The sequence below is a fragment of the Solanum stenotomum genome, unplaced genomic scaffold, assembly GCF_019186545.1.
Source record: "Solanum stenotomum isolate F172 unplaced genomic scaffold, ASM1918654v1 scaffold31040, whole genome shotgun sequence".
In the NCBI taxonomy this organism is placed as follows: domain Eukaryota; kingdom Viridiplantae; phylum Streptophyta; class Magnoliopsida; order Solanales; family Solanaceae; genus Solanum; species Solanum stenotomum.
This window is the reverse complement of record NW_026031255.1, coordinates 17,756-32,985: the sequence shown is the minus strand read 5'-3', so window position 1 is coordinate 32,985 and position 15,230 is coordinate 17,756. Positions and strand designations below refer to the sequence as shown.

General features: G+C 29.5%; 1 protein-coding gene across 1 annotated transcript; it reads right to left on the bottom strand.

Annotated features, from left to right (window-relative positions):
• Positions 1-434: 434 nt before the first annotated feature.
• LOC125851967 (nudix hydrolase 8-like) lies at positions 435-4,452 on the bottom strand. Its single transcript, XM_049531704.1, has 9 exons — positions 3,964-4,452; positions 2,533-2,792; positions 2,166-2,231; positions 1,793-1,930; positions 1,613-1,690; positions 1,451-1,501; positions 1,314-1,348; positions 862-970; positions 435-737 (listed from the first exon to the last, which is right to left on the bottom strand). Exons 1-9 carry the CDS (start codon positions 4,106-4,108, stop codon positions 531-533), a joined length of 1,089 nt encoding a protein of 362 aa, XP_049387661.1. The 5' UTR covers positions 4,109-4,452; the 3' UTR covers positions 435-530.
• Positions 4,453-15,230: the final 10,778 nt, after the last annotated feature.

Here is a 15,230-nt window from a genome sequence, read left to right as displayed (position 1 = left end):
TCAACCATATCAAAAATTCTCAACTCAAAAGTTGAATTTTCACTAACATAGGACTATTCTAGCTTGTTACGTCATCCTGCTGTCTAGTTGTAGTTCAGGTGTTCGAAATGCTCCAAATTCTGGTTTATTTGGTATGACAGAAGTCATTTTCGTGAAAAATGACTTTCCGATTTCAGTTCTAGAGTGAAAAGTATTTTCCAGAAAACATTGATTATAGATTGACAATAGAGAATCGAATGAAAGAACGTATTTGCATCCAGTGTTTACACCAGAACAAAACATTTAACCTTGGCAAATAAAAATTATACTGAAAAAACTAATAATAATGTGAATGAGAGCCACTTGTGTGTTGCATTTTTTGGTTTGGTGCAAACATCCGATACAGAAACCTAATATACAAATTATAAAGAAAGAAAATCATATGACAGTTACCTCCCTGTAACAAGTTCTTTTGAATAACTTTAAAGTATATTTACAGAATCCATAACCTATTGATTACACATATAGACAAGACAATACAGATTGTGATGCTAACTGGCTTCACAGTTCAAATTTGGATCATCAACTGTGTTAAAGTACAATGTAGAAAGTTTGTCATCAAATTTGGAAACTAGTTGATGGACAGACAATCCGCAGTACCGCTTCCCTAGTCTAGCGATGAAAATGTCAATTATTTTCTTGAACATGTCGTCTTCTTGGATTAGAGGTTGCTCCACAAACTCAACTAGAGGCATCCACTGCATTGAAAAAAGATAAGGTAGCTCGAGTAAATGCTAAGTCGCATAAAGCTGCAGACTTAAGTCTAACTCAACCTCAAACGCTAGCTCATCAGGTGAGTATTACACATTACGATATGCTTACCTTAGCATCCTGAATTTCTAGATCATCAACCATGATCTGTTTTGACAGGGGTCTTAACAGGCAGACGAAGAACAAATCTGACTTTTGAAAGGCCACATCGTGAACATGCCTGAAGAAGGACATCGATAAATGTTAATTTAAACAATGTATCTTGTTTGTAAACTGTAAAATCAACAATTAGAGTCCAAAGTTTAACAACTGTGTACATAGCATGAGTTAGAGCATGAAACTGAATAAAACTTGAAATATCCTAAAGATGACAGTAAAATCAAGAAATAGAAACTCTACATTCTCTGTGTCTGAGACAAGTTACTCGGATACTTATGGTATCAGCATTTTGTGTTCTTATACGATTTCTAATATAGCTCTTCCTATCGATAAAAAAGGTGTAAAATAAATCGCTGTCCATTATGATAAACTCATGGTTCTTTGAAGAGGGAGAATTTTTTCACCTGAAAGCCATAACCTCCACAAATTCAGTATCAATCTGGAAAAAGTAATGAGAACAAAAAAACATCGTTTAGATAACGATTTGTCGTTATGTGTTGTTAATATAGGAAGGCGATACGTTTAAGTGAAAATTGCTTACGCCAGTTTCCTCCTGCACTTCTCTCACAATTCCTGTAAAGATCTCCTCGGACTGAGTTTGACGCAAAAACTAAACCGAGTAAGTATACAGTTTCATGCTTCAATCTTTAACCAAGTCAAAAGTACCAAAATGGTAAGGTCAAATTGTAATAGAGGAACATACCTCATGAATAAAACCAGTTGGTATTTTCCATAGGCCTGAAAGAGCCGGCGTAAAATGTTTCTCTTGCACGACAAGCACCTAAAGCAAAAATTAATTAGCCTAAGAGACTACACGGAGAATTTAGAAGCTCATAAATATTACTACTAATTAGGAAGGCATTGCAAACAGAAAAACACACACCTCATTTTTATCGTTGATCACAAAACCCCCAACTCCAACTTGATGCGATGCATTCGAAGGAAGCATACAGGGTTCCTCCGGAATCCAATAAGTCATCATAACATATCCTCTTTCTGCATGATGGTATTGAAATCCTTCCTACAAAATTTAGAGTTCAATTGTTACAAAATCACTAGTTAGCTTATTCTCTTCATGTATTTATATCAATGTATTGTTTGAGTAATGAGACAATCACTACTAGCCAGAGATAACAAAGAAAAGCTAAACGATTGTAAAAACAAAAGTAAGTACGTAGAGTAATTTCCTGTATCGATTTGGGTAAAGTGATAGTACGAAATACCATTACTACAATTCATCAACAAAAAGGAAGTACCTTTACTGCAACAGGAACTAGATCACATTTTTCCAATGGTAGCTTAAGCCAAACTCCCTTCTTCCCCTGCATCATCGGGAGCCATCAATGAGCAAAATATGTTATATAAGTTTACTTTCAATACACCAAAAATTACTACGCCTCATTCCTAAACAAATTGGGGTTCTGTCTATATGAATTCACCAGGCTATGAAAAGTACAAGTCCTCTGAATTTCCTACTGGCATAAGAGTTGTCTATAAAATAATAAGAAAAAATATGAGATGCGGTGGCTTTCACTCGTGTATTAATCAACATCAGACAAGAAATCGAGTCTTGAAATTTGAGACTAGTATAGTATAGTATCGTAGTTGGTGGAAATGAAGTACCTTCACTTTCCAATGAGAGAGAGATGCACGAAGCACAAAGGTAAATTTGTCGGGATCAGATGGTAGTCTATCTGCGTTGACGAGTACTCCTCCATATTCATCGTCAGAGGCATCAAGCAACCATTTATCTCGAAAATACAAACTTGTATGGTTTGTACCGTTTATCTTATAAGAGAAAGTGTCCTCTAAGAAATTCTTCTTGCTAACTGATCTTGTAGCATCATAAGAAGTGCTTGAATAAGAAGCCTTTGTTAACAGCCCTGAAGTTAAAACAGAAAATTTACAAAAATTCGAACTTCATTTTGAGACATAAACAGCAACGTTTCTCATTTAGTAGCATTAGTGGCATTATCTAATAACGTGTAGATTGATAGATAGTATTCTTCTTAATGACTGCATTAGAAACAGGACATCATTCTTTAAAAGCTAATGATGCATTTTGTATTGCCTTATTATCGATTGTTCTACTTCGAGTTCATGCTTCCTTGCTGAGAGATCATAAGATACTACTCTCTCCGTTCCATTTTATGATCATCTGAGTATGCTCTTTCCTTTTTAATTTATTTCGAGAAGAAGCATAAGCAATTTAGCTTTAAATTGTTCATTTTACTCTGTATGACCTGATTTTATAGCCACAGAAACGGCATGACATGTTTAAGACCGTTTCCAAAAGTCAGTCTTTCTTTTTTAGACTTAGTATTCCGTCAAATACCTTCACACAAAGTGAAACAAACAGAGTAAAATCTTCTTATTCCCTTACAAAATCAATGGACAGGCAAAATAACCTTCTGATTGAATCCAAAAAAAAAATGGTCCACACCACTAAGTAAATACTCCGTCCATTTCAATTTGTTTGTCTTCATTTTCTTTTCTGTCCATTCAAAAAAGGTATCTTTTTACTTTATTGGCAAACACGATTAAAAAGTCTTACATATTTACTTTCTTAAAATTCGTATCAAGTCAAAACAACACAAACAAATTAAAATGAAGGAGTATTAGACAAATACTTCCGCAAGAACAGAAATACATTCTACATATCTTTAAAAACCACAAAACTCAAAAGTCTTACATATTTACTTTCTCAAACTCTGTGTCAAGTCAAAACCAGACAAACAAATTAAAACGGAAGGAGTATTAGAAAAATACCTCCACAAGAACAGAAATACATTCTACATATCTTTAGACTAAGACCACAAAACTCAAAAATATTACATATTTACTTTCTTAAACTTCGTATCAAGTCAAAACCAGACAAACAAATTAAAACGAAGGAGTATCAGAAAAATACCTCCACAAGAACAGAAATACATTATAGATATCTTTAATTTAAGATCACACGATTCAAAAATCTTACGTACTTACTTTATTAAATTTTGTGTCAAATCAAAACGAGACAAACAAATTAAAACGTAGGCGGTATAAGAAAATTACCTCTGTGAGAACAGAAACTTGGAGCCACATTAACACCAAACATGAGCTTTGAATCAAGAAATGAGCTAGAAAATTTCATCAACCCCTCCATATCAACTGATTTACACATGGACATTGACTTAAAATCAATAAATTTCAGCTCCATTACAGTCCAATGAAAAATCAAAATCTTGACTTCTCTATAAATAAACCAAGATAAGAAAAAAAAAACAATATTTTCCAAGAAAAATAATATAAGATTCCTTCACAATGCTAAAAACAAGAAAATTTCTTTGGTATTTTCACCCTTTCTGAGAAAACTAAAAAAATAGAACAAATTTATTGAAGATATTAAATAGAACTATAGTTTTTGCCATTTAGAAAAAAAATTACAAAATATCTTTGATTAAGAAGGAGATATATTTTTCCATGGAAAATATTAGCAAAGTTTCTAGCTTGATGGCATGTGGTTGAAAATGAAATTTGTATGAAATATTGAAAATGACAAAATAAAGAAAAAGAAAGGTGTGTGTTTGTGAAAATTAGCTAAAAAGAAGATCTTTAATAACGACAATAACAATATACACAATGCAATCTTACAGAGTGGAATCTGAAAAAAGATAAAATGTACGCAGGAGTTACTCATACTTTTACAACTTAGAAAAACGTTTTTCGATAAATCCTCGACTAAAAAAAAAAATCGAAATACGAAGATGTATATTGAGTGTGGAAATGGGAAAACGAGTGTGAACAGAGAGGGGAAGAGGGAAAGTATGCAATACATATTTTAAATGTGGAAAATTGTACGTCCTACTTGTTTAATTTTTAAATTTTTTATTTTTTTAATCTGTCTGGGTTTTCATTAAAAGGAATAAAATAGCTTATCTCACTTTATTAATCTAGAGTATTTTATAAATTTATTAATCTATAAAATAGTTTTTTCATATAGTAGAAATTGTATATATGTTTTTAATTTCTTCGTGTGTTTACTTTTTTATATTTTAAACTGTCACTTATAAAACTTGCGTTTTTTTCTATTTTTACTTGAAAAATTTACCCTAAAATGATTTATGGCATACCAAATAATTATATTAAGGCATCATTCAACATAATGTGATGATACCGGGGATGGGAGTGAGGGAAAACAATTATCATCATAGAATACGTCACTGATAGAACTTATTTTTTTCAAAAAAGAAGAAGGTATTTTTCAAAATATGTTAACTAAATAAACTTTAAAAAACTTGTCCTAAATATGAAATAAATCCAAATTGTCTATCTGGCGGGAGGCCCTATGAGTCTGGAGACAAAATTAAAAAGAAAATAGGTACAATGAGCAATGTCATCATTCATTATTATTTCAATAAAATAAAATAAACAGATATGTCATGCTTCCTGATTTTTTGGTTATCTTAATCATGAATTATTTAGTTGTTAGAACACTATTATCTTATCCATTTAACAAAATGGAATATACAATCAATTTTAGGTGGAACTTCACTCAACAAGAATAATATGATTTAATATACTCATCATTCTCTTACTCGATATCTGATACTTGATATCCGTTTTAGGATTGAATCAATTCAGATTATGTGTATGAAAACTTTACTTTAGAGGTAAAACGCTTTCTTATTAAAGATGAATGTATTATCACATGCTCGGACATAAGATCTCTAGTTAAGAACATGGTATTTATCTTTTCATCACTTCATCGTAAGAGGCGAATTCAAGATTTGAAGTTTATGAATTCCTAAAGTGATGTTAGTCGTTAGATTTACGTTATATAACAATACAATTTTCCCTTACGAGTTTCTCAATTGTTGTTTCGTATTAGTTTGTGGCCAATCAATTCGCATTCTGCGTAAAATATTTTCAACCAAAAGTAATTATGCTCTGTCAGGGTTTTAATAATATGAGACTTTCAATTATGAATCAAGAATGGATGAATATTTAACGCTTTATCATAACTTTTGTGGTGAATGTGAGCACCAACACGTAATGTATGTAATTGTTAATGTGAATTCAGATATGAATTCTTCTTTTTTTATATATATAAAGAAGAACAATATTCCAAAGAACATTCAATTCAGATTACTCAATTAATATTAGATTAGTAATTAAAAAAATTACAATTTTTGTAAAAGAAAAATAAGGAAGAGTCAATAAGTGTAAAAAAATAATGAAAAGAAGAAAATATCAATTGGCTAAGAGGGATAAAGCTGTCTTATTAGTCTCTCTTCAATTATTCAAAAGATCTTTTTGATATATTTTTTGATTTTGTGTTTTTTTTTTGTCTTTTTGATGGAACTTATAAATTAGATGCATAGAAAAAAACAATCAACATTATTAAGGTCATAGTGAAGTCCACGTGGGAACATGTCATATATATGCACAGTCAAATATCTTATCCATTTTTGCGTAATTCATTTCCAACGGTCCTTAGGCCATCGGTTCGATTTTAAAGTTTATCGGTTTAATTTATTAGTTATCAATTTGTAGATATACTAGCTAAATCATTATAGAATCATTAATATATTGACTTATCGGTTATTGATTTATCGGTTTGGATCGTTATCAGTTCGGTTATCGGTTTAACCGTTAAGATTTGACAAAAAAAACATTGAAAAAACACTTTAAAACAAGGTGACAAACCAAATGAACCATGCACATGAGTTCACAAGTTACATCTTTCTCAAAGGCAAACACTTTTACATTGTTGAATAACCAAGAGTTTGGACAACCAGAAATGAAAGTAGGAAATCAGTCTCTAAGTCAAGGACTTTGTATACAAAATGGTATAAATATAATTGTTTAATTAACTATCCGGTTATCGATTAACCCGTTAAGAACCGATAACAAAAAAAATCAAAACCGCTAAACCAATAACCCATTACGGATAAACCAATAACTTTTTTTCGATTTGAATTATCAGTTTCAGTTCAATNTTAACTGTTAAAATTTGACAAAAAAATATTAAAAAACACTTTAAAACAAGGTGGCAAACCAAATGAACCATTCACATGAGTTCACAAGTTACATCTTTCTCAAAGGCAAACACTTTTACATTGTAGAATAACCAAGAGTTTGGACAATCAAAATGAAAGTAGGAAATCAGTCTCTAAGTCAAGGACTTTGTATACAAAATGGTATAAATATAATTGTTTAATTTACTATCGGGTTATTGGTTAACCCGTTAAGAAAAAACCTAAAATCGTCAAGAATCGATAACCCGATAACAAAAAAAATCAAAACCGTTATCAAAACCGCTAAACCAATAACCCATTACGGGTAAACCAATAACTTTTTTCTATTTGAATTATCAATTTCAGTTCAATTTTGAACAGCCTTAATCCTCATATTTGACTCGTATAATCAAATATTTTATTTGCTTTTTCTTAATCCATTTCCACTCACTCATATTCACGCTCGATCCGTCAATTTGCTACTCCTAAAAATAACTGTTTGGAATTATTATTATTATTATTATTATTAGATGAAAAAAAAAACAATTGACATTATTTAGGTCATAGTGAAGTCCACGTGGGAACACGTCAAGTTGTATATTTAATTAGGACAATTTATTTATTTATTGTGTAGTGCACGTGTGATTATATTCCCACTATAGTGGGAAAATTGTCCAGCCCATCTTTGAGTACTATTTAAATTTTAACCAATATTTAAAAATTATTTAAAGCTTAATTTGATGAAAAAATATTTAAAACTTAATTTGATTATGCAAATTTCAGTGTGTTCATCTTACTCATTATTTTCAAACTTGCGATTTAATATTTTTGAACTGCTAGGTCCTAATTCCACATTTGAATTGTCAAAACTGAAACTTCTGAGTAGAGCCTAACTTTTGCATCAAAATCTGAGGTCAGGCTCTGTTGTTCATATGGATGTCCTAGTGTGAAGGTGAGAGGTTAGCTATGTATGATTTCAGGTAGAGATAGACCAAAAAGATATTGGGGAATAGATAATTAGATAGAACATGTCACGGTTTCAACTTACTTAAGACATACCTTAAATAGGAGGTTGTGAGAGGTATAAATATAGAGTAGAAGGTTAGTAGGTCGTAGCAATGTGTTTTCTTGTTAGAGTGGGTAAAAGTCTCACATTGGCTGGAGAATGGACTGACGGTCTCCTTATATGAACTTGGACAATCCCCCCCTCATGAGCTAGCACTTTTGGGGTTGAGTTAGGTCGAGTGTCATATCTTTACACATCTACCTGATATTTTGTCAAGGCATAGTTCCGATGAGATTTACTTCGGACAAAGGGACTCCCTTGAATGGGCAAAGGACCAAGAACCCCTTGCTGCATTTCATAGGTTTGGAAAGAAGTTGATTGACATTGAAAATTACCATGTGTTTAGCCTCAAATTTTTTCAAAAATATTTGACTATTTAAAAAATTATGATTTATATCCATAAGTTTTAAAAATTATTTAAAAATAGACATAAATTTATATTATCATTTTATAATGAATATGTTTCGTTAAAAAATAACTTTATAATATAATTGATAACAATAACAAAATAACAGTATAGGCAATACAATACATTGATCGCAACTCAAATTTGTCACTGTTTCAGTTATAATTATAACTCATTAAACATAAGTTGTTCTTTTTTCTCAAATTAGAATTCAAAACTTTTTCGGAGGCGATAATAACAAATATTAGTTGAAATTAATAAATAATGGGTATTTTTTTATAAAATATAAAAATTTGGGATAATTTTTGAATTTTTTAAAATTCCCAAATATTAAAACAAATACTAATTTTTTCTAGTATTTGAGAATTTGGCATACTTGACAAATTAATATATTTGCCAACTTATATAATCAAACACCACTTTCCAATTTTTTCCCTAAGTATTCTTGGAATTAAATGGGTCTGTAACATTGGGCAACAATGTTGAGAAAGACAATATTTGTGAATATCCAAGCATTTCTGAGATTTTGAGATGATTACTACTACTTTGAGGAAGACAATATTTGATGTTGATCTTTTTGTAAATACCGAAGAATTGGGACATTCAAGATTAAAAAGCTTGTTCAAAGCAACGTTTCGAATTTGAAAATATGTCACTCTTTTGAAACGAACTATATATTAAAAAAATATATGTAAAAAAAAATTGTTTTATACTAAAATATACACGTTAAGAGATTAACGAAAAACATTTAAAATATTGGATAAAACATAATTTTTTCTTACACTAAGTCTATTTTAGTTAGTTACCAGAATAGTGACTTATTTTGATTACTTTTATTTTTTTGTGGCTTATTTAGGTTCCGAACGTTGTAAAAAATTGCTTACTACTTGAGTGATGTCTTACAAATGAATGCCTCATATATTTATACTACAACCTAGAAACTAAAGTGCAAATAAAAATTATTTGTCAAGTCTCTATAATATTTACACTTTGATTCCATTCTAGGGAATTCTAAAGTCTTCTTCAAAATATCTTACGGGTTCTAGAGTTCTCCATAGATTGTTCTCTCCTATTCCGGTGCCGAATCTGAACAGTGAAGTAGCGGGACATGACAACTTGCTCTCCTCTTTTAAAAAATCTACAGATTCAGCACTTGAAATAGACGGTTGTGATTCAAGCCTGGAGAAATTGCTTGCTGATTCTAAGCTCGAATCAGATGAAATAGGTCCAAATTGAAGCAAATTCAACAAATCAGAAGCAAATTGATTCTGATTGAGTAATGGAAGCCTCCGTCAGGTAGCTGCTACTGCAACAATTAGTCGTCAGCTCAGCGCCAAAATTCATTGAGAAATCATCGAGGAGATGGTTTCGAATATTCTCCATTGAAACTGAGCAAAAATTTTGTGATTTTTTGAATGAAGAGTTAAAGGTGAGTAGAGTGTGGACTGCTAAGTGGAAAACAATATATATAGATGGAATTATGGAAAATCAACGGTCAGGATTTCTTGATAATGAAAAAAAAGTCCAAAAAAATTAATTAATATGAAATAGAGGGAGTATTTATCGATTCGATATATATATCTAATGGTATGGATAAGTTACTAATCTTTCTGTCTTACTCCCTCTGTTTAACAATAGTTGTCAAATACTACTAATTCAGTTTAAAAATCAAGAGATAATTTACTTTTTGTGTCTATTTTATCCTTGCTATTAAATATTATTTATCATCTAAAACATTTTTCAAAGCATTAAATTTAATAAAGTCAAAGGATAATATAGTAATATTACCCCTATTGCTTATTGTTTGCTATAGGATATGCCAAATTAATAGTGGACAACTATTGTTGGACAAAGAGAGTAATTGATTGAATACGAAATTTTAAAAAAAAGAAATAAAAGTTTTCAAATGGAATCATCGAAAACAAGAACACAAAATATAAAGTAAGAGCTAATTTGTCTTAATTAGACTTTTTATTCATAGAACTACTTTTATTTTTGACATCCTTTGTAGATATTGGAAGTTTTTCTCCACAAACAACATTTCACTCTAATACATCTCACTCAAATGAATCAAGTTGGAGAACATTTTATTAGTTTTGATAACGTACTTTTCCTTTTTCTTAAATTTCACTTATAAAATTATACTGAATATATTATTATGCTTTTAATCGGATTCACGGTCAAACATATCCTTTACGCCAAATTACTTGAAAATCAAAAGTCTAAAACTGATCCTTATGTTAAACTTAACTTATAGGAGTATTGAGGTTTGTTTCTAGAAGAACTCTAATATTGAAGAGATAATAAATAAAAATAGTAGTCCATTAATGCAAGAATTGATAAAGGAATAATAATTGAATTGATGGGTCTACCCACCATTCTTGAATAGATTCTAGTTTTTTCTAGAAATAATTGTAGGTTATAATTTAAAAATCAAGAAAAAAAAAGAATCCAATTTGATGGGGAGAACCTAGACAGTCTAACAAAACACTTGACTGATAATATTAATTTAAAAAACCTTCAACAAAAAGAAAATCAATTTCATTAAATACACTAAACTAAAAGGTTCTTCGAATTAAGGCAGTTTAAAATCGAATCAAAATTAACAATTTGAATAAAGAAATCTATTAATATAATTTATTAGTAATATGCTATTAATTTAGGACAAATTACTTAAGTACACAACATTACTCTACCTATTCTCAATATTTCCCTACTCTTTTACTAAAATACAAAAATTCCTTATTTTCCCCCAATTCAACTTAACCGGATACTTTATTAGTTTAAGTATCCGTCCGTTATTAATTAAAGTATCCGTGCTGCTATATTATGCATCCGCCCGTTATTAATTAAAGTATCTGTGCCAACAACTTAATAATTTAAGTATCCGCCCTTTATTAATTAAAGTATCCGCGCTGCTATATTATGTATCCGAAAGACACTAAAAAAGAGATTTTTGGTAATTAATGAAAGAGTAGGGATAGGAAGTAATTTCCTTCTTATATTATGTGATTTGCCTAATTTTTACATTAATTTAACGATTTGGTAATGATTTAGACTTTTGTTACGGGTTATCAATATAGTAACGATTAGTTTTTCTTAACAAATTAACAAATAATCTAGTAATAATTATTAAATTGCAATTTTTTACATAATTGACCATAACAGGCTTTTGTGTTCTGCTTAAGGTGTGTTTCTAAAATTCTAGACTTAATTTACATATTTTGCTTTGTTATATCAATTATTTGAATAACTTGGATATTGGTAATATATTTAGGTTTTCCGTAATTTTTCCTTGAGGACTTAAATTATCAGGTTATTCAAATAATATATATAAATAATTTTTCATGAAAAATGGAATTTATAATTTTATCCACAACGTGGAGTAAAATTAGCTAATATATAATGTATAACTTTTTTATACAAAGAATTTCATAGTATCTTGAAATTTAATCTAAAAATAAGTATTATTTTAATTCAGAGGTTTCTAAAGTTTATTTAAAATTAATGTACTAGGATTAGCATAATTCTTGAAATAATCAAATAACATGCTGCAGCATTATTTTATTTATCCAACTTGACCACTTGTATTATATTAATTTTTTCCTATTAAGGGTAAGATTCTACAATTAATAAATATATTATCCACTTGGAAATTCAATTCAACGACATTTTTTCTATATAATATCAAATCTCTCTAATACAAAACAAAAATAAGAAGTTTAGCTGCAGCTTCGTATTCGATTATGTAAAGAAAAAATATTTCTAAATGTTGTTCTTATATATTTTCTAATTTAATTTTAAATTTTCTAAACTTAACTCGGGAGTTTCTTTATAGGATAATTGGTCAAAATGTGACATGTTAGCCAATAAGTAAATACTGTGATGAAGCGGTTATTGCTCACCCGACATGATCGTACGAGGTCACAATTCACCAACACGATCATCCGAAGCAAACAAGAATTAAAAATCAAATGTGGGTGAGATCTCCACCAATGACTGAGATGTTCAACTCTCTTTCCCTTTGTGGGGTCCATTGCAGTAACAACAAGTTATATAGTAAAAGTATCAACGAAGTAGTGTCATGTGATATCACTTGCGATAAAACACCCACAACTGAATGTAATTTAAGTATTTACATGAACTTGATAGCTTTTCATTAATATATATATATAAATTCGTTAAATATTTATAAATTTTGATTGCACATTCAATTACTATTTGATTAAACGGTTGTCTATGGTATATTAAATTATGAAGTTGAGATCATTGTATCAATAAACAAAGTTTAAATTTTGAATTTGACTCTCCTCTTTAAAAATTTCCAAAATTTACTTCTTAATTTGAAAATTTTAATCGAATTTTTAATAAAATAAAATAAAATAAAAATGCACGTATAACCTTTTTTTTTTGGGCATGTAGTGACTGCTATTCATATTTTTATTTTACTAGTTATATTACTAGATAAAATCCACATTTCAAGAGTCAAAGTCAAAATGCACAACATGTACCAAATTTGAATTACCAAATATATTCGTTGATCGTGAAAAGATTTCATAAAAAAGTATTCAAAAAAACAAAAGCAGAAGAATAATATCTAAAGAAGTCACATATTTACATTTAGACATAATACATAAATATATCATTTAATTTAGGCTTCAATTGACATCTATGTCTCCCAATTTTAGGGTGTGTATAAAAAGACACTTAAACTTGTATTGAATTGAACAAGTAAACACACATCCTACGTGACATATTACACGCAAAATGTTTTAATATATATGAAGCTTACAAAATGATGATATTTTGGGGGGATTTTGACCTAGGAGTAGGACACCCTAATTTTATCTAACTTAGTACTTATTCACTATTCCTTAAATACTTTCTTGAACTACTTCTAATATATAATATTCGAGTAAATTGATGTTTTAAAATTTTATGTACAATTAAACAACATTTCATGTGGAATTTAGGTAGTGTATATATCAATTTTGTATCAACCTTATAAATTAATATTAATTAGATATTGCTATTGTAGGTTGGATATTGACTTGGTATCTATATGAATTATTTTATGAAGTTAATCAAGAAAAACAAAGGCCTAATCACTAACACAATTGTATAGATTCAATGAATATGATTGAATATGACCTTTTCAATTACTAATGACTTATTATGAACATCATAATTATGTATTCAATGAAGCAAGAGATTCTTCTCTCTTTATATGCGCTTTTTTTTCTTTTTTTTGGTTTTTCACCCGATGTTCGATATCCATATTAAAGCTTTGATTAAATTTGAATCGAGCACTATCAAACCTATCCTGGGGTGGCGCTTCCAATAAGATTTTCTTCATACCCAAAATTTGAAATCAAAACTTCTAATTAAGGATGAAACTGACTTATTCTTGTAATTATGCTTTCTTTGATTCCATTAGTCATGGATTTATTGCATCGAGAAATAAAATGATAATTGAAATTTATGTGCTCAACAACTAAAATAATAAGTAGTAATAATTTGGTATGATACATAGAGTTCAATGCTTATACCAACAAATAATTTAAGTCGACATGACTTGAGCGTAGCATAACACGACGCTAATCACTCGAATACAAAAATGATGTTTTCTCCGTCGTAATCTAAGTGTTTCGGTTTGACTATGCATAAAATTTTAAAAATAAAGAGATTTTTGAATCTGGTATGGTGTTAAACTAAGAATGTATATTGTTTTAAAAAAAATTTGGTCTAAAACTTTTCGGTTTTGAAACTGAAAAAATTTACTAAATATAGAAAGAGACACTCTTTTTGAGACGTACGTACAAAAAAGAACCATATGACACTTAAGAGTATGGCGTATACATGTCAAATATTATCGTTGGGATTTTTCCATAATTCCACTTTAGCTAGAATTTTGAGTTCGAGCTCCCAAAAAAAAAAAAAATTAAAAAATGGCCCTTTTTGATACATGAATCTAGATTTAATTGAACTTTGTTGCAGATACAAAACATTTTATGAAAAATAACAAGATAATAATAACAACGGAGAAGGGCCTAAAATATCCCTCGACTATTTGAATTGGTACAAAATTACCCTCCCAAACTAAAATGTCCCTCGACAATAATACATGTAATATAATTTTACAAATAAGAGCTAGACAAGTTACTCCGTCTATTTCATATTAACTAATTTTTGGGGCATTTTCATTGTTCAAAGTTCAACATGAATGTCCTTCGAGACGACTCAGTTGGTTTGGAGGATGGTCATCCACGCGGATGACCTGTGATCGATCCCTCCTCAATGTCTTCTCAGTTGAGCCTGTCGCATAGAATTACATCTCATGTGTAGTCACATGAACGTTTGAAATCTTTTCCTATAATGAAGTTTGATATTTTCTAGAAGATAAATTGAACTACTTGTAAAATTTCACAAAGGACAATAGTGAAAAGTATGATTTAACTTATATAAATATTTTTTTAATAAGTGTAAATTTCCTTACAAATTCAATTAATTTAAAATAAAGAAAGCAAAATATAAGCAAATCTTACTCTATCTTTATGAGATAGAAAAATCGTTTCTAATAGATCCTTCGAATAAACATTTTTTAATAAGTTCATTGTTTATCATTTAACTTAAATAATGCACGTGGTTGCAGGCTTATCATTTACCAAACCTTTTTTTTTCTTTTTTCAACTTTCCTCCATTTTAGAAACTTCATAGAACCTCCATAAAGTATCCAAAAATAATAATTTTAATTATTCTTCATTAAAGCTCTTAGCTACGTGCATGAATCTTTTCCCATATATATAAATAAATCCACTTCACCATTCTCATCCAAAAAAAACTAAAAACT